The following is a 22,524-nucleotide window of genomic DNA, read 5'->3' as shown; positions in this document are numbered from 1 at the left end:
ACGGTAGCCCTGAGCCTGAGTTATGAACCGAAGTACAGTAACAGGGTAATTGTGCCTTTGTTGTACCAGGAACCCACTGTGCAGTTTCCAGGTTTGAACATGACCAGTAGAATGGGTGTGCAGCTTTTTATATCCTGATTGGCTGTTGACTGTATTTTCCTCTCTTCAGTCTTCTTTGCAGAGAGTGGTAGGACATGGCTGAGTGGCTAAGCGTTGTTCAGGCTTTTTCTGGCCGCATCTAGAATCCATTAGAGTAGAGTGTGACAACTTAGCCATGTTTCAACCAGGGTGAATTTGATTAAATTACCATCCAAGAGTAATCTCTGGCAGTCATAATCAGTTTGATCTACCTAGTTTTATCAGTGTCTGATGACAGCTTAAATTAATATTTCAAATACAGATGGGCAGCCAAACAGTGGGTCATGTGATCACTGTGGGCAGTCAGAATATTTGAGTAAAGGATAATTTTGTTTTTTTAAGATTTTGTTTATTTATTTATTTGTGTGAGAGAGAGCCCCCGAGCAGAAGCAGGAGGAGGGGCAGAGGCAGAGGGACAAGCAAGGCTCCCTGCTAAGCAGGGAGCCCCATGTGGGACTTGATCCTGGGACCCTGGGATCATGACCCGAGCCGAAGGCAGATGCTTAATTGACTGAGCCACCCACCCAGTCATTCTGAGTAGAGGATAGCTTTAAAAAACAACTTTACTCCTTATGATGAAATAATACCTTGTGTAGAGAATTTGAATAATATAGAAAATATTTAAGAGAAAACTTTTAAAAATTGCTTGTAAACTCTGTAGAGTTACCACTATTAAATATGTTGGTGTTCGGGACACCTGGCTGGTCTGTGACTCCTGATCCTTAGGGTCGTAAGTTCGAGCCCCATGTTAGACGTAGAGCTCCCTAAGAAAAGAAAGGAAATGTGGTGTTCTTGCTCTGTGTGTGTGCACGCACATCTGATTGTAGGGGTTATATGTTTTGTATCCTTTCATTAACAATTAAGCTCAAGGGACATTTTCCCTTCGTCAGTAATGAGTTTTTATAGTAAAGGAAGTTCTCCTTGTGCCATGAGTGCCTTCCATCGCCTTCACACTCTTCCACGTGCTATCCAGTACCTCATTTGTGACCGCGGGTGCAGTGTGGCACGTGAAGGTGACTCTGGGCATCCTCCGAGGCCCTGCTCACCTCCTCACCGGAGTCCCCAGTGGGCATGATGGAGATGTGGGGCTGCACCGAGCGACTTCGTTAGCATTCTCGCAGCTCAGCGTTTAGTTAGAAGTGGAGTCACGGGTGTGAAACAGTGCTTTGTCTTTGAGTGTGTTTCGTGCTTTGAGATTTATGGCATTGCCTGAGCTGGGCAGCACCTGCCTTTATCCCCTCCTGTCGTCATGCAGCCGAGGCCGGAGAGGCTGGGTAGGAGGAGGCCCCTGGAAGCCCCAGGTTTGGGTCCTTGTGCCTGCTTCCTGGGGCTGGTTCCACCCTGGCTGTTTGAAGCACTTAATCTGTTTTCCTGGCCCAAGGTAGAAGAAGAACATAATGTCCTGAATTTTCCTCAGCTTTCTTTCTCTGTTAATGTAGTAATCCTGGGCTCACTTCCCCAAAGCCTTCTCCGTGTGTTCAGTCCCGCCTTCACCTGCCCTTCCCGCTGTGCACATTGCCTTGTTCCTTGTTCCTCTGCGCTCCCTCGGTGCCGGTGCCTCCCTTTTTGGGGGGGACCGGAAATGCCTTCACGCTCCCTGCAGAGGGCTTGGGCTAGCGGCTCGGGTCACTGAGCGGGTCACTGAGCGGGTCACTGAGAGCCTGGGTCTCTTCCATGGCGCCACAGTGGAGCTGCAGTGTAAACTCATCTTCATCAGGATTCGCTCTTCGTAACATAAAATGCTTTTCTTTTTTCCCCCTTTCCCTCTTACTCTTTTATCATCTTCTCTTCCTTTCTCTTCTCTCTCCACGGTTGCTGTGGGCTTTAATTTGCTTTCAGGGAGTACTCAATCCTAAAGAGGCTGCTTCTCTACCTGAGAAGATATTTGGACTTGGGAGCACTGGGGGAAGGAATTGATGGCAATTTCATTGTCCCCACCTGGGATTGTTGTGCCTGTGACCTGCTGTGGGATGGTGACCTCCTGAGGGTGCAGAGCTGTGGAAGGCCTGGGCCCTGTGCAGTGTGGGTGGCAGAGAGGTCCTCAGTGTTCTGGATCCCCACAGGTCCTGGCACTTGGCTCAGCTCCAAGTCTCCGGTTGTCACCCACGGTGAGCAGCTGGGCTTTCCAGGAGTGTGGACCTCTAGCGATTCAAGCACTGATTGTTTAAAACCAAAAAAAGTCATCAGATTTAGGCTTAGAAGGAACTTTCAAGATCACCTCGTGGTCATCTGAATGCTGCATGTTGTACATCCAAGGAGAATTAAGACTTAGAGGGGGCAGGAGGTTTGTCACACAGCGGATGAGTGCAGAGCCACGATTGCCGACCATGTCCCACTGACCTTGGCCTGGTGCTTTCGCCAGTGAGCTGTCAGGGGCCACACCCTGGAGAGCTGGTGTATCTAACTGCTGTGACATGCCGAAGTAGCCCCAACTCTGTTAAGGTACTAGTTTTGTTGCTAGAAGCTTCTGGAGTGAATTCCGGATGAGTACAGATGAGGCCTCAGGCCACAAAAGCCTTGGCAGTGACTTGCTGTCCCATCACCTTCCTTTTAGCAGTTTCCATGGTTGTTTTTAAGTCACATTCTGGTCATGTATCATCCAAGGGAAATACCATGAGCGTCACTAAATACTCCCGCCGATCTTCCAGTTGTGATTTATTGGTCTAAGGGAAGTGTCCAGAGTTGAGGGCTGTAGATTTCCGTGAATAATTTCCAGGTTGGCAGCATTGTAAGAGTCGAGTCCAGGAGGTGGGTCAGGCCGCTCCTGTGCCCAGTTCTCTTGCTCCAGGTAACTCTGCACAGGCCAGGCGATGTCTTGGGCGTTGCGATGTGTTTCATATTTCTGCTTACTCTTTATTTGCCAAGTTGAGGTACTGGAAGGATTCCAAGAGCAAGCGGGTGATAGCAGACAACTGCATGCAGCCATGTCTTTCCATGAACACTGCTTTTCTTGGCTTTCTCCCAACCACGGTAGATTGCCAAGAGAAAATGCTTTGGGCTTTACAAATGATATGGCCATACTCTGGGTTAGTTCTGGTTCTTTATATCATTGAAAAGAACGAATTCTTCTGGCTTTTAAATTATTTGGCAAATTTTTGTTGTATGAAATCGCATTGTCTTTCCATGCCCTCTGTCGTGAGTCTGTGGCTTCCTGTGTTTGCCAGAATGTGAAGGAACAGGCTGGACCCTTTGGGCCAGTGAACATGTCGGGCTGGGTCGAAGCCATGTCAGGATGGAGCACTTGGTGCTTGTCATGGCCAGCTTACAGGCAGGAGTCCCCTCAGTTTCTTTTCTTTGTAGGTACATTCTTCCGTGTTTTGGTTTTAATTCCACCCCAGGAAGTTTAGGCCTGGGGTGTGCTGGTGTTACATTGTTATTGCTTATGATATATATTAAGATTGAAATGAACATTCTGAGTATTGTTTCTAGACTTAAGTCTAGAAAACAACCCAAAGCGAGAACTGGAAGTATGCGTTGTTTACTAGGACAGCTTGAAGACAGTGGCCCATTACAAGTACCGCTGCAACTGATAAATGCGCGCGATGGGGTTTGTCACAAGTTTATTATGTTTCTCTGAAAATGTCTCATAATCCAATGCCATTGTCTCCAGCTGGCCCCTCTCTCTGATCCTAAACTGTCTGAGTCACTCCCCACTATCACAAACACTCTGAAAAACATTCATTTATTTTGTTATTACCCTAAGCAACTTCTGAAAGAAATCCCATCTAACGTGAAACCGTTCCTCCCCAAACCAAGCAATAACAACGTGCTAGCCAGCCCCGAGAGTAGGACATCCTCCTCATGGTTTACGTTGTCGGTTTGTTGAATCTTCTCTCAACTCTAAGAGGAGGTGCTGTTATGTCTGCATCAGAGACAGAACAGCCAAGACACAGAGAAGTGTAATTAAATTGCCCGAGATCACAGAGCTCACCCTTAGTAGAGAGCTCCCCTCAAACCAGGTAAATATCCTGAGTCCATACACCTAACTTTAGCCTGCTGCTTATCCGAATGAAATCCTGTTTGTGTCTGTGTTCCAATAAAACTTTAGTTTGTTTTGTTTTTTCAAAAACAGGCATGGGGTTGGCTTTTTGGCCCATGCCGGCTGGTCTTTGCGGACTGAGCCTTCTTGTCCAACAGTATCACGTGCCATGCGTGTGCCGGGCCAAGTGTAGCTGGGGGACACGCGGTTCTGCCTAAGCACCCAGGTGGTGGAGAGCGCCAGGGTCAGTTCTCCAGCTGATTTGCTGTATTTCTCAGCTTTCGCCCCCTGCCCCGCCGGTCCTCATCCACAAAGGGTAAGTTTTAACCAGATATTCTTTGAAGCCCTCGCAGTTGAAAATTGTAACCTGGGACGCCTGGGTGGCTCAGTTGGTTGAGCGATTGCCTGCAGCTCAGATCATGATCCTGGAGTTCTGGGATCGAGCCCTGAGTTGAGTTGGGCTCCCTGCTCAGCGGGGAGTCTGCTTCTCCCTCTCTGCCTTACCCTACTAGTGTTTTCTCTCTCCCTCTCCCTGTCTCAAATAAATAAATAAATAAATAAGATCTTAGAAAAGAAAATTCTAACCCATCCCTTTGTCCCTAGTAGGGTCATACTCCGTTCCGTTTCCGTGTGTTTCCTGAGCACCGTCAGTGACGCCCCCCCCAGAGCATTACTTCCTCTGATTGCTGCGCTGCGTGGTGTGGTTTTAAGTGTATGTCAGGGTGCGAGGAAAACTGCCGAAGAATTCAGCTTTAGAAAAAGAACGTGTTTAGTGGTCTCGTCGAAACCACATCAAACTCCGCGTTTGTTGCCACTTAAAACCTTTCTGAAGGCCTGGCTGGCTCGGAGTGAGATCATGCAGTGGAAGCGTCTTTCCTCCGCGCCTGTCCCACGTCCGCTGTCTCCTGTCCCAGATATTCTTAGCTGGTCCCACTGCATCGTCCCATCAGGCTTTTAGCTCATACATCGTTATGAGCTGATCCTTCCTGAGAGTGTATGTTGAAAAGAGGGTGTTTGGAGATGAAAACTGGGTGAGTTCACTGGTGAGGGTGGTTGTTTCCATGAGCGGTTGACGTCTTTGGACTGGAGACTATCTACTGGCAAAGGCTGGTATATGGGGGGTGGGTGTGAGGCGTGGGGAGAGCTTGCCCTTTCCTGAGAATGGAGAGGGCCAGGCAGTGAGGAGTTTCCTTCCCCAAGGGCAGGCATCCTTAACCTTTAGGGGATGCCAGGGAGTAAGAACATGGATCCCTGGCTTGCTACTGTTGTAGAAACCTACTTTGGGAGGAAATTTCTACTGTCAATGTTACTTATCTTTAAACCCCCCTAGTTGGTACTTTGATTTTTAGTTTAGTACCTTATTTGATTAGGTGAACATAAAGATGTTCTTAGGGTCAGTGTAGTGGAGAGAATCTTGCTGTTTTGAGGGGAGACCAGAGCTTGTTTTTTTAGTGCTATATGTTGATAGTTATCATATCATGACACAAATAGAAAATGAAAATATTTGTCCCACATGCCGAGGTCAGCAGAGGGGTTGTTTGCGGCCACTGGCGACCCCCGAGGCCGATAGAGCAGTGTTTTCTTGCACCAGTGGGAAGCCCTGGGCCAGGCGGGGGGTCGTGGGGGGTGGACGGTGGACAAGGCCTGGAGCCTTGCCCCGAAGCCAGGGCTTTGCTGGCCCAGTAGGTGTAGCACAGAGGCCCTGCTTTCCAGCCAGGCGTGGCTCCTGTGTATGACGCGTATCACAGGGAGCTCAAATGCTCCTGTGAGACCAGCTCCGGAGGGTGTGGTCTCGTGCTGGAATTCAGCATGGCCAGCTGGCTGCCTGTCTGCTCTGTCCTCCTGTCTACCGTGATGGCTATTGAGAAGGTAGAAGGGACACTGTCCCTGCTGCTTTTCCCAGTGGCCCTCCAGCCAGCGGGGACTGGCCCCCAGTTCTTTAGTTGCATCTGCCTTCAGGGCTGACGCTGGGGTCTCTGCTGCTCTGAGCAGCTGTCGCTTAGAGGGTTCATTTATTTGGTTTCTTCCCTAGATGCTAAGTGAGCACCTACTACACGCTAGGGCCCAAGAACACAGTAACTATTGTTATGACGAATAATGCTATAGACTCATACAGTGTCTTATACTTTCCACAGTATACCTGTAGTGCATGTCTTCCCTGTCCTTCTGTAGATGGCTGTCACTCACCTGCTTGCCAGACAGCTCAGGACCATAGCAGGTTTTGACTGACGGGCCAGGCACTATTACCACAATTTGCTTCACACCCTGTTTCAGTGATAAAGGCTAGTATAGGTATTGTTCACGTTTCTCCTTCTCTTTTTTTTCTGAGTGGGGTGGGGGCTGTGGAGGCAGAGGGAGAAGCAGACCCCTTGCTGAGCAGAGAGCCCAGCACGGGGCTCTATCCCAGGACCCTGGGATCTTGACCTGAGCCAAAGGCAGAGGCTTTAACCCACTGAGCCACCCAGGCGTGCCTTGTTCAGGTTTCTTGAACTAAACTCTAAAGAGAGATTTTCTTTTCGGATTTCAAGCTTTAGAGCCCTGCTTTGGCTAATAAATAATCCACATCCCTGTGGAGTGGGAGTGGGTAGGCCTCTGGGTCTGGCACTAGCAATTTTCTCTCCTTATCTAGTTTGTGCGTTCCTGTGCCCAGGGACTGCCATTTCCACGTCTTACTCTCTCGTTGAAGTGAGAGTCACAGACAGAATGAGTAGGTTTTCCAAAGAGTGATCCACCTGGCTACAGGAATGTTTTTTCATGGGAAAATGTGGTAGACCTATAAGGCATTATTTAATTTAGATTTCATTATAGGAGAGCTTGCCTTTCTTAAGGTACTTATTAACTCGTTCACTTTTCCCATTTCTTGAGATTGAACCTGAATTCAGTCCTTAAAGGAGCTCCAAAAGAATAGAGTTAACAGGTGTGGGCTGTTGCTGAATGAGGCAGGATATAGATATTAATTCCATAGGCTTTAATTTATTCATACATTAATAAATTTCACCATCAGTTGAACGGTTGCCTGTTTCTGCTGTTCTGCCTTTTGAATTTTATGGTAGTTCTCTAGCAGCTTAACCCGGATCCTGGTAAACTTCAGTTGCAAATAAAGCCGAGTTTACAAAATTGTTAACTGTTGGGAAGTATGTAGATGTTTATTGGAATTTGACATTTTGATTTTACAACTTCATTGTGAGCCTTGGTGCTAAAAATGTGTATTAGCCTAGACTCGGGACCACATGTATTAATTCTGATCAAAGGAGAATATATATAGAACAGGAATTCAGAAATCTACCAATCTCTAGAAGCAAATAGCTTTTAGCCCAAACTGCGGGCTAGAACTGGAGAGTAGCCTTCAGTTCTGCCAGGTTCTGTCAAGATGGGGTCGGTGGGTGGCAGCTGCCCTTTGCAGGACTGTCCACTGGTTTTCCTGTTTGCTTTGACTGGTTAGGGTTAGCCTGGGGCGGCTGTGGACGGAGGGAGCAAAGCCTGACTTCGCGCAGGCAGCCTGGACCGTGCTCCGCCTCTGTTGTCAGAGACTGAGGAATGGCATTTCCTCCCTGTTTTTTAAATGTTTGGTCCCCCCTGAGCTGAACATTGCTTACTTGCCATCTGTGATCTTTGACTTTGACTTTGCCTTGGTTCTTGCCCTGTGAGGATCAAAACCATGTTGAGATGGTTTCCTTCATTGTTGATTGGATGGTCAAGAAGAAAAAGTAACAAGAAATCTGTCACAGTGGGACACCTGGAGTGGCTTAGTCAAGCAAGCATCTGCCTTCAGCTCGGGTCATGATCCCAGGATCCTGGGATTGAGTCCCATATGGGCTCCTTGCTCAGGAGGGAGCTTGCTTCTCCCTCCTCCTGCTGCTCCCCCTGCTTGTGCTCTCTCTCCTTTCTCTCTCTCTCTCTCTAGGAAGTGCTTTGCCCAGAGACTCACCAGGCAAGTAGTAACGCAGCTGACCAGACCACCTACCCACCTCATCTTCACCCTGGAAAGACAATTCTAGAAATGGGTTTTTCAGAACAAGTTGGGTGAACTTTGAGACTCAAAGAAGTCCTTTGGGAGTTCATTGGCCTCTTGGTGTTTACTTCCCTCTGCACCAAAGGGGTGACAACCTTGGACAGTTGGTGTGAGTAGGAGGACAGTTACTTCTCCTTCCCACCCTCTAGCTGTTGCCCACTTTGATTTGTTGATGCTAGAAACTTCCACGACAACGTTGATTTTCTTGTTTGTCAAATGGTGGCTCTAAAGGGTGTGCTGCATGACGGTGGGGAAGTTGCATCTACACGTGCTCAAACCCAGGCATGGCTCGTGCGGGCGCTCTGGAAGTCCTGGCCAACCATGAGGACAGGGCCGGTTCATGGAGGCGTGAATGGTACACATGCCTTCTAGTACACGTGGTTCTAAGGAGAGAAATTTTAAATGAAATCCAGGAAGTAGAAATCCTAACTATATTTTTTTCTGCAAATTTTTGGGTCACTAAGAACAGGGTTTGATTTTATTCAATAAAACATAAATTCTGAGAGAAATAATTACTACCTGGAGTTAATTTGGGGTAATGCTTTTTGAAAATAAAAGTTCTTGCTTCATTTCTTCAGAGTTTCAGATAACAGCTGAAGGAACCTAGTCAAGAACCAGAAATGCCCATTAAGTTTCCTGAGCTACCGTGTTGCTTTGGTTAAGTCATCTGAACTGAAAAGTTGAGCCTGATTACTGGTCTTTGAGAAAAATTTGTGTTTGTTTCAGTTACTCAGGTTGAATTTGAAGTTCAGCGGAATTTATTTATTTATTTATTTATTTATTTATTTTTAAAAGATTTTATTTATTTATTTGTCAGAGTGAGCACGGGCAGACAGAGAGGCAAGCAGAGGCAGAAGGAGAAGCAGACTCCCACTGAGCAAGGAGCCTGATCTGGGGCTCTATCCCAGGACGCTGGGATCATGACCTGAGCTGAAGGCAGTCGCTTAACCCACTGAGCCACCCAGGCGCCCCTGAAGTTTAGTGGAATTTAAATTTGTTTCCATTTACTCAGGGAAATCAAATAGGGCAAAAGTGGCAACTGGAATGTGTTCGTTCCAAAATGGTGAAATTGTCAATGGTGAGGGCCAGGCCTGGAAGCCACCTGCACACGCGGACGTGCTCGGGAGCAAGATCTTCTTGGTTACACTAGTTTGTCTTTATTTGTGTTTTTATGCGGACGTTTCCGCTGAAAGAGGCCAGCTGTGGTGAGCATTGGTTTGTTTGCAACCTAAAATCTTAGAGCTTAAGGAAATGTGATTCTTCTTGTTCAAGACAGTCGTCTTACAGGCGCGATCAGGGTGCACAGGAGGAGGGAATGGAAGTTGCCCCGTAGCACTGGTCCCCATGTGGGGTTGGCCGGGAGAGCCGAGCCATGGTTTCTTGATGTGGGGAGCCCTCTTCCCTAGGAGGCGCTCCCTCAGAGGACCCCCTTCCTCCCCGTTTCCAAACATCTCACCAAGACACCCGAAAAGTACACTGAGCACTAGACAACGGGTGGGATATTAGAACTTGCAGGAAAAGCTGGGGCAGGCTGCCAGAGAAGCCGGTCCCTCCAGAGTGGCAGGTGGGTCGGGGTGTTGACACAGGGCTCCGGCCAGGGACAGGAGCTGAGGGAGGCATAGAGAGGGGCTCCTCCTGCCTACTCTTGCTTTTAGGTACTGTAGGTTTTATTTCACTAATTTAAAAAAACAACTTTATGGAGCCCTGAGACTTGTCATATTAGAGAAAGTAGTATAACAGCTCCCCCCCCCCCCCACACACACACCCCTGTCACCTGTTAGGAGTTAAGAACATCCGGCCAGTTGCGCCAGACACTTTTTTTCTAGGCCCTTCTCTTGCCACTACCTCCTTGCCTCCTGGGATTATTTTAGAGTGAATCTCAGAGTCAGCCGGCCTACTGCATATTTTGAACTAATAGAAACAAAGTTTCAGTCTTCTGAGGGAATTTGACAGAAAGTAGTTACTTGGAGTGGTTCAGGATTAAACTCCAGGAAGTCCCCTTTGTCAGTGATTCTGGAAGCTCTTGTTTTTCAGATTTTCTTAACGTGTTGCTGCCACTGTCGGGGCGCAGGGGTGTGAGGAGAAGGAGTCCGGCTGCGGTGAGGGTGGAGAGGCGCTGGCTCTTGGGACGATGGTTCAGGAGGGGCAGGCGGAGCTGTCGGGAGCGGCTTCTGGGTTTTCTTCCCTTAGTGTGCAGCCACTGGAGCAGGTTGCTCTGTTCATAATCCAAGTGGAACCTGGAGAATAAGCCTAAGATTTAGAATGAAAATGAGGGTTTCACAAGAAGTAATGATTTTTGCTTCAGCGGGTCAGAGTGAGCATTTCTGAGGCCCTTCCTTTTGTACGTGACTGTGTCGTGACCGCTCATGTTGCCGTTCTCTGTTTCAGATGGGAATGACTGGTAACACAAGTCCGTTCGGACAACCCTTCAGTCAGACTGGAGGGCAGCAGATGGGAGCCCCTGGAGTGAACCCCCAGTTATCCAGCAAACAGAGCATGGTCAACAGTTTGCCTCCCTTCCCTACGGACATCAAGAATGCTTCAGTCACCAACGTGCCAAACTTGGTAGGTTGCCCTTGGCCCTCAGGCTGTGGTCTCTGGTGGGTGCGCTGGCGCGTGGCTGCTGGACATGTGTCGTAGGTGAGGGGAAGAGAGACACTGCCGGGGAGCACTCTGTCGCTGAGCGCTTTCCTTTGCTCCTTTACTGAGCCGGCAGTCGTGGCTCAGCCGGTCCTTCCGGCTCCCTCTGTGCCGGGGGGCGTTCACGCAGTCGCACGGCTGCAGACGGCTGGGCTCTTCTCGCTCTTCCTGTTAGTGCTTACGCTGTCCGGAGAACACGAATCGGTGTTGTGTGCCTGGGAGGTGAGGGGGTCATGTTCGTCCATCCTTTTTTTTTTTTTTTAAGAATTTATTTACTTATTTGTTAGAGTGAGGGAGCAGCAGGCAGAGGGAGAAGCAGGCTCCCAGGGAGCCCGATGTGGGGCTCGATCCCAGGACCCTGGGATCATGACCCGAGCCAAAGGTGGCACTTGACTGACTGATCCCCCCAGGCGCCCCATATCCGTCCTGATAGAGAGTTTCATGTGTGTTTCTTCTTCTGAGATTTCCCATCTGTAAGAGAGGAGCTAGTCTTAGAGCCTCCCAGCCTAACGAACCAAGATAATAATGGGAAAATAGCTCCTTTTGCCCTGCAAAATGGAATCTTCTAAAATTGTAAACCCTGAGGGGCAAGTGCGCTCTTTCGTCAGACTTCGCTGTGCGCACTTAGGGACTGAATATCTGATGTGCCTTTGCTAGTCAGTCAAGGCCGCTGTCTCCTTACCTGGGCTTGCTGGTGGGACCTGCCCTCCCAAGTTTGCCATCCACATAGCTGTGCAGTGGCAGCTTCGAAAGGCCCAGAAGAAAGCCAGGGATTATGTTCAGAAAAGCATCATCTTTGGTTTGTCTTTTTATTTTTAAAAACTTTTTCTTTATTTTGTCTGTAAAGATACACTGAGAATTCCTATGTGTCTGTCACTTGGCTTCTCCTGAGGTTAGCATCTTATGTGACCCTGGTACGGTTGTCACGACTAAGAAATTGACACTGCTTACAGTGCTTACAGTTGTGAGGCTGTTGGAAGTGGGTTTGTGGGGGTGGGGTAGCTTACTCTTAGTTTTTGGTAAAATCAGAAAATGGGGTAAGAGCAAGGTGTCCTGATCAGGTGTTGTCCTCGTTACATCCTTCTTTTTAAAAAAGGAGGGGGGGGGGTTCAAGTAGTAAAGTATGTTCTCAAGCTATTTAAGGTTTTTACTACTTTATTTCTTCTGATCGTCTCCCCATAATCTGCCTTGATTTGCTGCTGTCCTTGCCGTAACATTCTGTTGGAGCCAGAACCTGAATCAAGGCCTCTGCTCCCTGGGGCAGCTCCTCTGAGCTCTGGGGCAGCAGGCTGGGAGCCGGCACCCACACTCTTCTGCTCTTCCTTCTCCAGTCTCCTTGGGTGGACTCGAGGGCACATGATCGTCCCCTCAGCTCGGCCAGATGAGAGTGGGTGCTTCTGTACAGATAGTCTGTGTGAGAAACTGTGGGAAACCCCACCTTCTGTTTTCCTCCCTTCTCTCTTTTCAGATCTTCCCCAGCCCATTTCCACCCCCTCTCTGCTTGACCCGCGGCTCGCTGGCAGAGTCCCTTTGCCTTGTCCCCCTGCCTGCCTCTGTTCATGGGACCGAATGCCCGCAGCACCGTGCATGTCAGGGGCAGGTTCATTCTGGACTGGGGAGAGGCTTCCGTTTCCCTTCACCTGTACCAGGGCTGGTGGGGACAGTGGGGACAGCCCTTTGGTCTGGGTCAGGGCTTCTTTCTCCCCGGCACTGTTGACATTTGGGGCTGGATCTTTGTCGTGAGGGCCATTCCTGTGTATTGTGCCCCTCACCCACCAGGTCCTCACAGCCCTTCCTCTCCCCCACAGGCACCCCAGGTGGGAGAACACCTGCTCTGGGAAGGCAGTAGCACTAGCACTCCGTCCTCCGTGTTGTGACATCAAGCCCCCTCCATCCCTAACTTTTTCTTTTCCTCGCCCTTCCAACTATGCTCTTTCTTACTCCATTCCTTCCCCCACAGCTTCATCGGATCATCCGCGTAAACTTAGGAAGTGTTTTGGTCTGTAGAGCTGCACTGTTTGGCTAGGTACCGCTGCCCCACAGGGGTATGCATAGACTTTGACAGAGATCCCCAGAAGGTACCTTTGGAGAGCAGGCATTGGATGCTGTCCTCAGACATTGACCTGGCACGCACAGGGCTGACTGGGCCAGCACGTGTGTCTGTGAGGGAGCGTGGCCCGGTCGGCAGCCTTGGTGCTATTGGGATGGGAACCAGAGGGGACTGGCAGAGACATGGGACAGCCAGTGCACGTTTTATGCCTGACTTTTCATGCCCTCAGTTTACCTTATTTTTATAACATCCTCTTAAAAGACATTGTTATATGTCCCAGTTTACAGATGATGAAGTTGAGGGCTTGAGGGGTTTTCATTTGTTCAAGGCTATGTAGCTCCTGTTTGCAAAGTCTAAAACTCTTTTTAATAATGCCTGGTATCAGGGCGACCTGGGTGGCTCAGTGGGTTAAAGCCTCTGCCTTCGGCTCAGGTCATGATCTCAGGGTCCTGGGATCAAGCTCCGCGAGAGCCTGCTTCCCTATCTCTCTGCCTGTCAAATAAATAAATAAAATCTTCCAAAAAAATAAAAAATAATGCCTGGTATCATGTTTTAGCAGCCCTGAGCTAAATTGGGAATGCTTGCCTGTGTTTACAGTGCTTCCTTGAGCATGTGTTGTAGTCTTCCTTAAATTTTCTAAATTATATCTGACCCCTTGGAATCTGTGGATTTTGGTTTTTTCCCCAGAGTGAGGGAGAGAAGGTAGTAAAACCCGAGTGTTTTGGGTATGAAGCCTTGATCTTACTTTAGTGTTTTGTTTTGTTTTTGGTCATCCTTTGGGGAATAATCTTTTAAAACCCAGCTCAAGCTGGAGTACCAAACAGTTCAGGTCAGGGCTCTGGTGCCGTATTACCTGATGCCCTGGTCAGGCTCTTCATGGAATGATTTAAGCTACTCAGTCATTGATCATGGGGCGCTTGCTTTTCTCCTCTCCTAGATTCTGGAGGATTCCAGCATCCCCAGGTAGGTTGAGAAAGGAAGGGGATGTGGCCATCCCTTTAATCCACCCTATTTGGTGAACACTGTCTCCTGGCCCACATGCCCCAGGATACAGGTTTGAGTGAGCTCACCCCCTTTCATGAAATTTGGTTGGTGGTGATGGAAAACAAACAATCATAAAATACAAACTGCCCTGGCAGGTCTGAGGAGCAAGCAGTGGCTGAGGTTGACACAGGGACCTCCTTGGGTCAAACCAAGGAAGGACATATCAGGGCAGGGTCAAAAGATGAGCAGAAGCCACAGAAACCAGGGGGCACTGGGAGAGCATTGGCTTGGATAGGGACCAGCATGCAGCCAGCGGGAAAGGTGACTCTCAAGGTTGAGTGGAGAGCAGTGTGCTGGAATGTGGGGGCCGAGCAGGAGCCAGCTCCGGGAGGGCTTTGGGTGGCAGGGGTCACTGTGGTGGTCTTGACAAGAGGGCACACTTGATCACAGAGAAAGGGGGCAGGAGGCCAGACAAGATTTGCCACTGGAACAGAAGTGTGGGGCCACCGCATAAGGTGACTTGGTGCTTGGGGGAGCCGTGTATAGAGCTGGGGGAGGGACAGACCAGACAGTGGGGAGAACGAGGTGGTCGGCGGCGGGGGGGGTACATTTGTAATTGCACTTCACATGTGTTCTTTTGAGATGCTTGCGAGGTGTCCGTGTGAGGGGCATCAGGCAAACAGGTGGGCATACAGCAGGGCATCCGCTGTCCCAGTCTACAGGGAATGAGAGCACCGCAGGGGAGACGGGTGGAGGAGAATCCGGGTGATGGGAACGGGATGGGGAACATGAACAGGAGGAGATGGTGAGTCAGGCGCCAGGGCAGAAGAGTGTCCCCAGAACATGCGGTCAGTCTGCGGGACGCAGAGACCTGTGGACATGCTCTGTTGTCCCCCACAGGGTTCCCAGCTGTCATTATCCTCTGGGAAGTGCTGGGGGGCACGAGGAGAGGGGGGGCTCCAGGCCCCTGGTGCAGGCAGGGTCGTTTTTGAGGGCTTATAGATTCTCAGGATAATATTTCAAAGCAAATTGGCACATTTCCCCAAATTTTCAAATGTATGTCATAGCAGTTTTTGATTCTTAACTTTCTATAATTTCTTAACTTTCTACAGATTATTTAAGTTTGTTAGAAATTTTACCATGTTATTAGGGTGTTTCGTGATTCTGAGATGCACTCTTTTTTTTCAGATTTGTAGTATCTCTGAAATCCGGTTGTGTTTTAGAAATGGTCAAGACTGATTTAGATCTAATAAAATACAGTGTGTATGCCATTTTATTTGTTTGTGATTTGAGTTAATAGGAGTGATGTAACAGTTAGACATGTATATTCACTGTATAGTTTTCCAGAATAGCTTTCATGGGTAGAAGGCTTTTTTGGATTTTTTTGGTTTTGTTTGGTTTTGGTTTTGGTTTTTTTTTTTGAAAGTTTTTTAAATTATTTAAATTTTACTGACAAGAGAACAGGTGCAGATTTGAGTTGGGTAGAGGTCAGGTCATCTTTCCGTGGACTGGGGTGGGGGTCCCCGTAGGCCATGTTGAAGGAGGGCTGTGCACAAGGACGCATGAGGAGGCAGAGGTGGGGACGTAGTTCCTGGGTGGCGCCCTGAAGAGGAGGCCCCGTCACTCCTGCTGGTACTGTCTAGCTGCCATCTCCATCTGAACAAGTCCTAGCGTACAAAGTTGGGGAGGAGGGGACATCAGACATCATTTGGGACTGGAGTTGTCAGGTCATCGCTGACCTTCACAGCAGGTTCCAGAGTGTTTTTATTTATTTTTTTTTTTAAAGATTTTATTTATTTATTTGACAGAGAGAGATCACAAGCAGGCAGAGAGGCAGGCAGAGAGAGAGGAGGAAGCAGGCTCCCCGCTGAGCAGAGAGCCCAATGCGGGGCTCGATCCCAGGACCCTGAGATCATGACCTGAGCCGAAGGCAGCAGCTTAACCCACTGAGCCACCCAGGCGCCCCCAGAGTGTTTTTAAAGGAGCGTTATTAAGATGTGGGACACGTCTTGGGTGTATCTAGTCTGAGAAAGTTTGGTGACCAAAGGGACTCCCTCCTCAGGTTCCCCGTGGACTGTCCTGTGGGGCTCCCAGATGTAGTCTGCTGTAGGGTTCTTTCCTACAGGGAGTTCTTGGGAGGGGGAGGTGGTGGTTCTAATTGTTTGTTTTGGGGCTTTTGTTTTTTTTTGAGAAAAACTAGGAACTGTGTTGTGGAGATATCCCCATTCTTAAAGTTGTGACATGGGAAATCAGGGTGCTGCTTATTTAAAGTCGCTCACGAGCGTGTGTTAGGGTTCACAGTGGTCCCCATGTCACAGGAGTCTGAAGTGCAGGCTTCAGGCGAGGCCCCCAGATCGTGGCTGATCCAGGTCTGTCCCGGGAGGAGAACACGGCGGGCGGAGGCCTGTGCTCGCCGGGGAGGGCTGCGGCCTCCCGGTCCCTGCCCGCACTCTAGCCGCTCGGAGCCGTCAGCCGCCCTTGCGGGGCCCTCTCTGCATCTTCGGGTTTCTCCGTGTCTCAGGGTGTGCCGCGGACCCCAGCGTCGGTGACAGGCTCCTGGCTCCATCCAGTCTTCCTGGGCAGAGTCCCTTCGAGGAGGCGGGAGTCTCTGCGTCCCTGGTCACTCTTCTGTCCTTCCTCGCACAGCCGCTCCGGTCCTTCGAGGGCCATGCAGGAGAATCACCCCGAGGCTGGCTTTGTCACTCTCTTAACCACACTCTGCAGTTTTAAACAAGCTGCTCTGGTGATGCGGACGTGCAATAATGTTTTCAGGCGCCTCTGACTGCTGCGGTGCTGGCAGCCCGATGTCTCTCTGTCCCGACAGTGTCTCTATGTCCGCTCCGAAGTCTTCCCGTGACTCTTGTTTGCCTTTTTCTCCTGATTCTCTGTCTTGTGTATCCGGTTTCTGATCCCCGAGGGGTCAGGACTTGAAATGATCGAGCAGGGTGAAGCCTCGTGAATCCAGGGCTTTTCTGCAGAGACGCTACCCTTCCCACAGCTCCGTGCACTGGCTCCTCGTGCTCCACGGCGGGAGCTCACCGGCCCTGACCGGTGGATTGGTCCCTCTGCCCTGGCACTCAGGGCGGCCTCCTGTCCTCGTGGGGAAGCGAACGGCAGGGGACTGGTCACTCCGGCTCCGATCGCTCCACAGGCGGGAATGGGGCCTCGGTACGTGAACTGGGAAGCCTGGGCAAACGCTGGGAAGCGAGTGTTGTCATTAGTAGCGACTGCAGCGTTCGTGTATTTTCAGGAGCTTATGTTTGTTTCTTTCATCTTATTCCTGCACCTGTGTCTTGAAGATCCCCCGGAGAATGCGGGTGCTGGGGCCTTTGAAGAATGACTTGGTCTAGAATTCTCTTCAGTAGCCGTGTAAATCCCTGCTCCTGCTTAAACTTTTGTTTTGGCAATAAATATTAGCCGGGAGATAGCCTAAGCCCAAAGTAGGACACTTTGCAAATACCAGGAAACTATGAATTGAGAAAAATGAACAACGTCCCTTCATGTCAGGCATAAGCTCAGGCATTGCAAGTGCTCAGTCAGGGTCATTTGACTTTCTGTCCAGGGTCTGATTAGTACAGCCCTTTCTTCAGCCCCCCCACCCCACCCCAGGGAGCAGCTCACATGACCTCCAGAGTCACTCTGCTCTCGCGCTTCCTGCCAAGTGGAGAGCCCACAGGAAGGTCGAAGGCTGGCCTGTGTCCCCACTAACTGTTAGTGTCGCGACTGGCACCTGCCTGTCAGCTGCGGTTGCGACCGAAGTTGACCAGGCATATCTGAGGAGTGAGATGACCCTTGGAAGAACTCTGTAGAAAGCGCACTCAGTCTGGATGGGGACGGTCCTAGCTCGCACAGGGGTCAGCACCATCCATAACTGCGTCTGAAGTATCACAGGCCGTGTCCCCTTCCCTTTCATGGCCGCCTGCATCAGCCCTAAGGCTCACGTCACCAGACACCAGCTTGGTCACGTGAGGAACGTGCCCAGTTACCAAATACTTACTGTGATGGGTATTCCTGAAGAATGTGGTCACATCTATGATAGCGTCAAGAAGGATATTTTGCAAACTCGTTGGTAGATTGGTGATTCTCTTGGTCTGGTCATTTGGTGAATGGCTTGGCGTTGAGACCCTTGGTCTGGCTGGCCCGTCACCTTGGCCATAGGTGTAGATCCAGCATGTCCTACCTCTTAGGGTTTATTGGCACAGAAGCAGGTACCGCTCGCCCCTCCTTGGCAGACTGACTCCAGTTGGGAAGGAGTGGACTTGAGGCCCGAGGCTGCGGAGAGAACGGGGTGAGTGTCCAGTTTTTAGTCCTGTGCCTTTGCTGCCGCCCCCTCCCCCCATCTATCATGTTTTCTTCCTTGGTGTAATCATTTGTTTTCTGTTCTGAAATCACTTCTTATTTGGAAGATTATTTAAGAATCATTCTTGTCCAGCTTGCTCATTTTAAGTTATTGTCTTAGGGGATTTAAATCTTAAGTTGTAAGGTAATCTTATTTCTTAAAACCAGTAAGCACGAAGCAAAAAGGAGAGAACACAAGAAACATTATTCGGTCTATCTAAATCGCTGTGTCTTTCCTTACCAGTTGATCTTTATCATCTCAAAGGTAATTATTGCCTCTTCCTAGTTTGATAGCTGTGTGCACTTAATGAGCATTTTCTGTTATTTTATGACACCAAAGCTTTGCGTACCCAGCTGTTCTAGGGTCCTTCTGGGGGAATCAGAACAAGCACATATTGCAGAGCAATTCTGTGTCCCACCTGGTGTTTGCTTTGGTGTCATTTCTGAGTTTAATTGGAGGTTGGGGAGAAGTCAGGTTTCCATGTGGGCCATGGGAAGGATGCTAGAGGAGCATGGGGCTGAACCCCATTGGAGATGTGGAAGGTTTGGGTCAGGTTAATCTGAAGTGCTGTCTCCAGGAGTCCCGGCCTTGAGTAGACTTAAGGTGGTAGTTGTGTAGAGAGAGGAAGCACGTCCACCTTCTCACCCCCTGCCTCCAGCCACCCCTCCCCCGGCCTGTCCCTGTTCTACCCTGATATGTACTGTTTGCACTAGTCTTTGCAGACATAGCCTTTTCTTGGATGCTTAATGTAAGACGACTTTTTTCTAGGAAGAATGCCAGGATAGATTTTATTATATGCACTCTTTATGCACATCTGTGGTTATATCCTTAGGATAGAATACAGGGCATACACAGACAGGGATTTGGTGCTGCTTACTCAGACCTGTGTGACAATAACAATTCTAAGAAAAGTACATCTTAGATTCCTTTAAATATTAAGGAATATCAGAATATTAAAAGTTTGCTTTTCAGGGTCATTTGATGGGTGGGGTCTGAACAATGATTAAGTTATGGTGACAAGTGGTACGTGAAAGAGCATGGGGCCAAATCCAGCAAAGACTGGAGGGGGAAGGCAGGCTGTGACCCTGCAGCTGCTGGCGCGGTGAGCTCTGTGTCCCCTGCTGGCCCTCACGTCTCTGAGTGCTCACATGCAGGCCAGACTCATGACTGAGCTGGGGCAACTCCTGCACCGCGCTGACCCCTCCTTCTGTGATTAGGAATTGCATGTGAGCTCATTTGAGTTCCCGAAATGGATGTTACGTATATTTTAAGGCTTTTTTTTTTTTTTTTTAGGATTCCATTTATTTATTTGACAGAGAGATCATAAGTAGGCAGAAAGAGAGGGGGAAGCAGGCTCCCCGCCGAGCAGAGAGCCCGTTGTGGGGCTCCATCCCAGGACCCTGAGATCATGACCTGAGCCAAAGGCAGACGCTTAACGCACTGAGCCACCCAGGCGCCCCAATTTTAAAGCTTTTGGTGGATACCGTGATATTGCCTTCGACAGAAAGCTGTGTACCTTGTCTCCAGTATTACACAGTGCTTCTGTGGCTGGCGTGATCACTCTGTCCTTTGATAGGAGATTCATTATGTTTCATTATGCTAATTTGCATTTCTTTCTGTATTGATGAGAATTAAAGTACTTAGATTTGGAGACTTTTTTGTTTTTGTTTTTAAGATTTTCTTTATTTTAGAGTGAGCAAGGGCTCGAACGGTGTGGGGGGGGGCGAGGGGGAGACTCTCCAGGCACATGGAGCCTGACACAGGGTTCCATCCCCGGACCCTGAGATCATGATCAAGAGTTGAACGCTTAACTGACAGAGCCACCCAGCCGCCTCTAGAGACATGCGTTTCTTTACTGAGTGGTTTGGTTCCTGTCTTCTACCAGTTTCTGTTAGACTCTCTTAGAACACTTTCCAAAAGCATTGTGGTTAGCCCTCCGTCAAGGTAGGCCGCAGAGAGCTGAAGGGTGCGGCTTCGCTGCTAGGCCACCCTCTGCACCTCCAAGCAGGCCCTCTGAGTGTGAGGCACCCTTCCGGGCCCCAGTTACTTCTCTTGTACCTCGGAATTGGCAGGTGAGTTCCTCCCTGGTGATGGGTGTTAAACGAGCTGGTGCTTGTTGAGCACTGAACACCGCCTGTACGAAGAACTTGAGAAATGTTGGCCAAGAGGGGGAGAAGGGATTACACCTGCATGATTATTTGCTTTGTCTTGTGTGTTTCAAATCTCTTTTCCTAGTTTGTTGATGGCCTTTGCATTTGTTCCGGTTATGGTTATGGAGAAAATGTAACTTCTGTCCTGTGGCCTCTGGCACTTTCCCTTTGTAGATGGGTCTACACTGCATCAGACTCACCTATGTGCCTTTTTTCTTTGCAGTGTTTTGTTTTCTTTTCACTGTGAAAGTACATACATGTTCATTTGGGAAAATCAGAGAAAAAGTAGAACACTTAAAACAGTAAAGCTCCCCCTACAGAATGTTAACAAATAGCAATGCTTCCGGCTCTGCATCAGCTCTGAGAATCCTAGTCTGGGAAGGGGGAGGGGGAGTTGGTTCAGAGGGATTTTACTGGGGGTGGTTTAGGAACCACTGCTTGGTGGTTTGGTTTATTTTGGTTTGGTTTGGTTTTTGATGAAGGCCTTTACCACCTTTGCATTACAGAATATGTGTCTTAATTACCTTCTGGGATCTTTACAGTTTTAATTTGCTCATTAATTCTTAAGTGTTTTCTCTTGATTCCTCTGGTTTCTTTTTTCTCCAAAGTAGAATGTTTGCTCATTCTAAAAACGGTAGACGCTTACTGTAAAACATTGAAACAGTACGTGGTTACAAGCAGGATCTCCCCCTGCCCGGGGAAAGCCACCAGATCATTGTAACAAAGTTGTCTGAAGAACCAGGTACAGATGTATAAAGTTAATAAGGAAAAACCGAATGATTTCGTGGTATTTTTTAACTTCCTTTATTAGCTTAATATGTTATATAGACTGCTTTTTGTGAAAGCATAAAGGTCTACATAGTTATTATTGTTACCCTCGTGTTACAATCGTTTCATTGTATCTCACAGTTCTGAGGGGCTCACGGATTTGGGCCGGGCTTGGCTGGGCCATTTTTTTTCCACATGGCTTTTTGACTAGGGTCACTTGAGGTCGCCTTTCTTTTTCACGGTTGCATATTGTTTCACTAGGTCTGCGCCAATAATTAGCCCACCTTCTGTAGGATTTACAGGTGTTCCGGTTTTTAGTAACTTAATCAAGGTGTGATGTCTGTCTTTGCAGAGTGTTGAGCACGCTAGCCCATTTTCTTAGCTCCCTAATAATAGTTATAAGAAGTGGAACTACTAGATCCAAAAAATGCACGTTTTACTCTTTGATACATGTTGCTTTCCAGAGTTACACTAAATTACACTATCACCAAAGCACCTGAGAATTGTCTACACCCTCATCAGTACCAGTTATTGTATTATTTTGGTCAGATTGACGGATGGAAAATGTTTTTTTTTTTTCTTTGGTTGTTTGTTTGTTTTAATTTTTTTGTGTGTGGTTAGTGAGATAGAGCTTTAAAAAAAATTTTTTTTTTTACTAAGATACAACTCAGACCATACAATTCCCACCTTTAAAGTGCATAATTCAGGGACGCCTGGGTGGCTCAGTGGGCTAAGCCTCTGCCTTCAGCTCAGGTCATGATCTCAGAGTCCTGGGATCGAGCCCCGCATCGGGCTCTCTGCTCAGCGGGGGGCCTGCTTCCCCCTCTCTCTCTGTCTGCCTCTCTGCCTACTTGTGATCTCTGTGTGTCAAATAGAGAAATAAAATCTTTAAAAAAAAAAGTGCATAATTCAGTGTTCAGCCATCACCACTATCAATTTTAAAGATTTATTTTAAAATTTTTTTTAAGATTTTATTTATTTATTTGACAGACAGAGATTACAAGTAGGCAGAGAGGCAGGCAGAGGGAGAGGAGGAAGCAGGCTCCCTGCTGAGCAGAGAGCCCGATGCGGGGCTCGATCCGAGGACTCTGAGATCACGACCTGAGCTGAAGGCAGAGGCCCAACCCACTGAGCCACCCAGGCACCCCTGTTTATTTATTTTAGAGAAAGAGAGTTGAGTGGGAGAGAGAGAGGGAGAGAGAATCCTCAAGCTGACTCCCTGCTGAGCGCAGAGTCCGAGGGCTTGATCCCAGGGCCCTGAGATCGTGACCTGAGCAAAAACCAGCAGTCAGTCTCTTAACCAGCTAAGCCACTCAGGCGCCCGTCACCACAGTCACTTTTAGAACAGTTGTATTACCCTGAAAAGAAACCCCGTACCATTTGTAGTTACTCCTGATTTTCCTTGAACTCCAGCCAGAAGCAACTAATGTATTTTCTACCCCTGTGAAATGACTTATTCTGGAC

At 48.7% G+C, this 22,524-nt stretch overlaps 1 protein-coding gene across 2 annotated transcripts in view; it reads left to right on the top strand.

Moving 5' to 3' along the window:
* The window catches only part of CREBBP (CREB binding protein), a 125,798-nt gene that overhangs the window by 47,085 nt on the left and 56,189 nt on the right, over window positions 1–22,524 (top strand). For both annotated transcript variants that reach the window (XM_047714596.1, XM_047714595.1), the window contains exon 3: window positions 10,518–10,694. In XM_047714596.1, the coding sequence (XP_047570552.1) occupies window positions 10,518–10,694 (177 nt within the window). The remainder of the gene's footprint in view (window positions 1–10,517; window positions 10,695–22,524) is intronic.

Source organism: Lutra lutra, chromosome 18 (assembly GCF_902655055.1).
Source record: "Lutra lutra chromosome 18, mLutLut1.2, whole genome shotgun sequence".
NCBI classification, from domain to species: Eukaryota; Metazoa; Chordata; class Mammalia; order Carnivora; family Mustelidae; genus Lutra; species Lutra lutra.
Note: the sequence above shows the minus strand (reverse complement) of the source record. Positions and strands in the feature narration are given on the sequence as shown.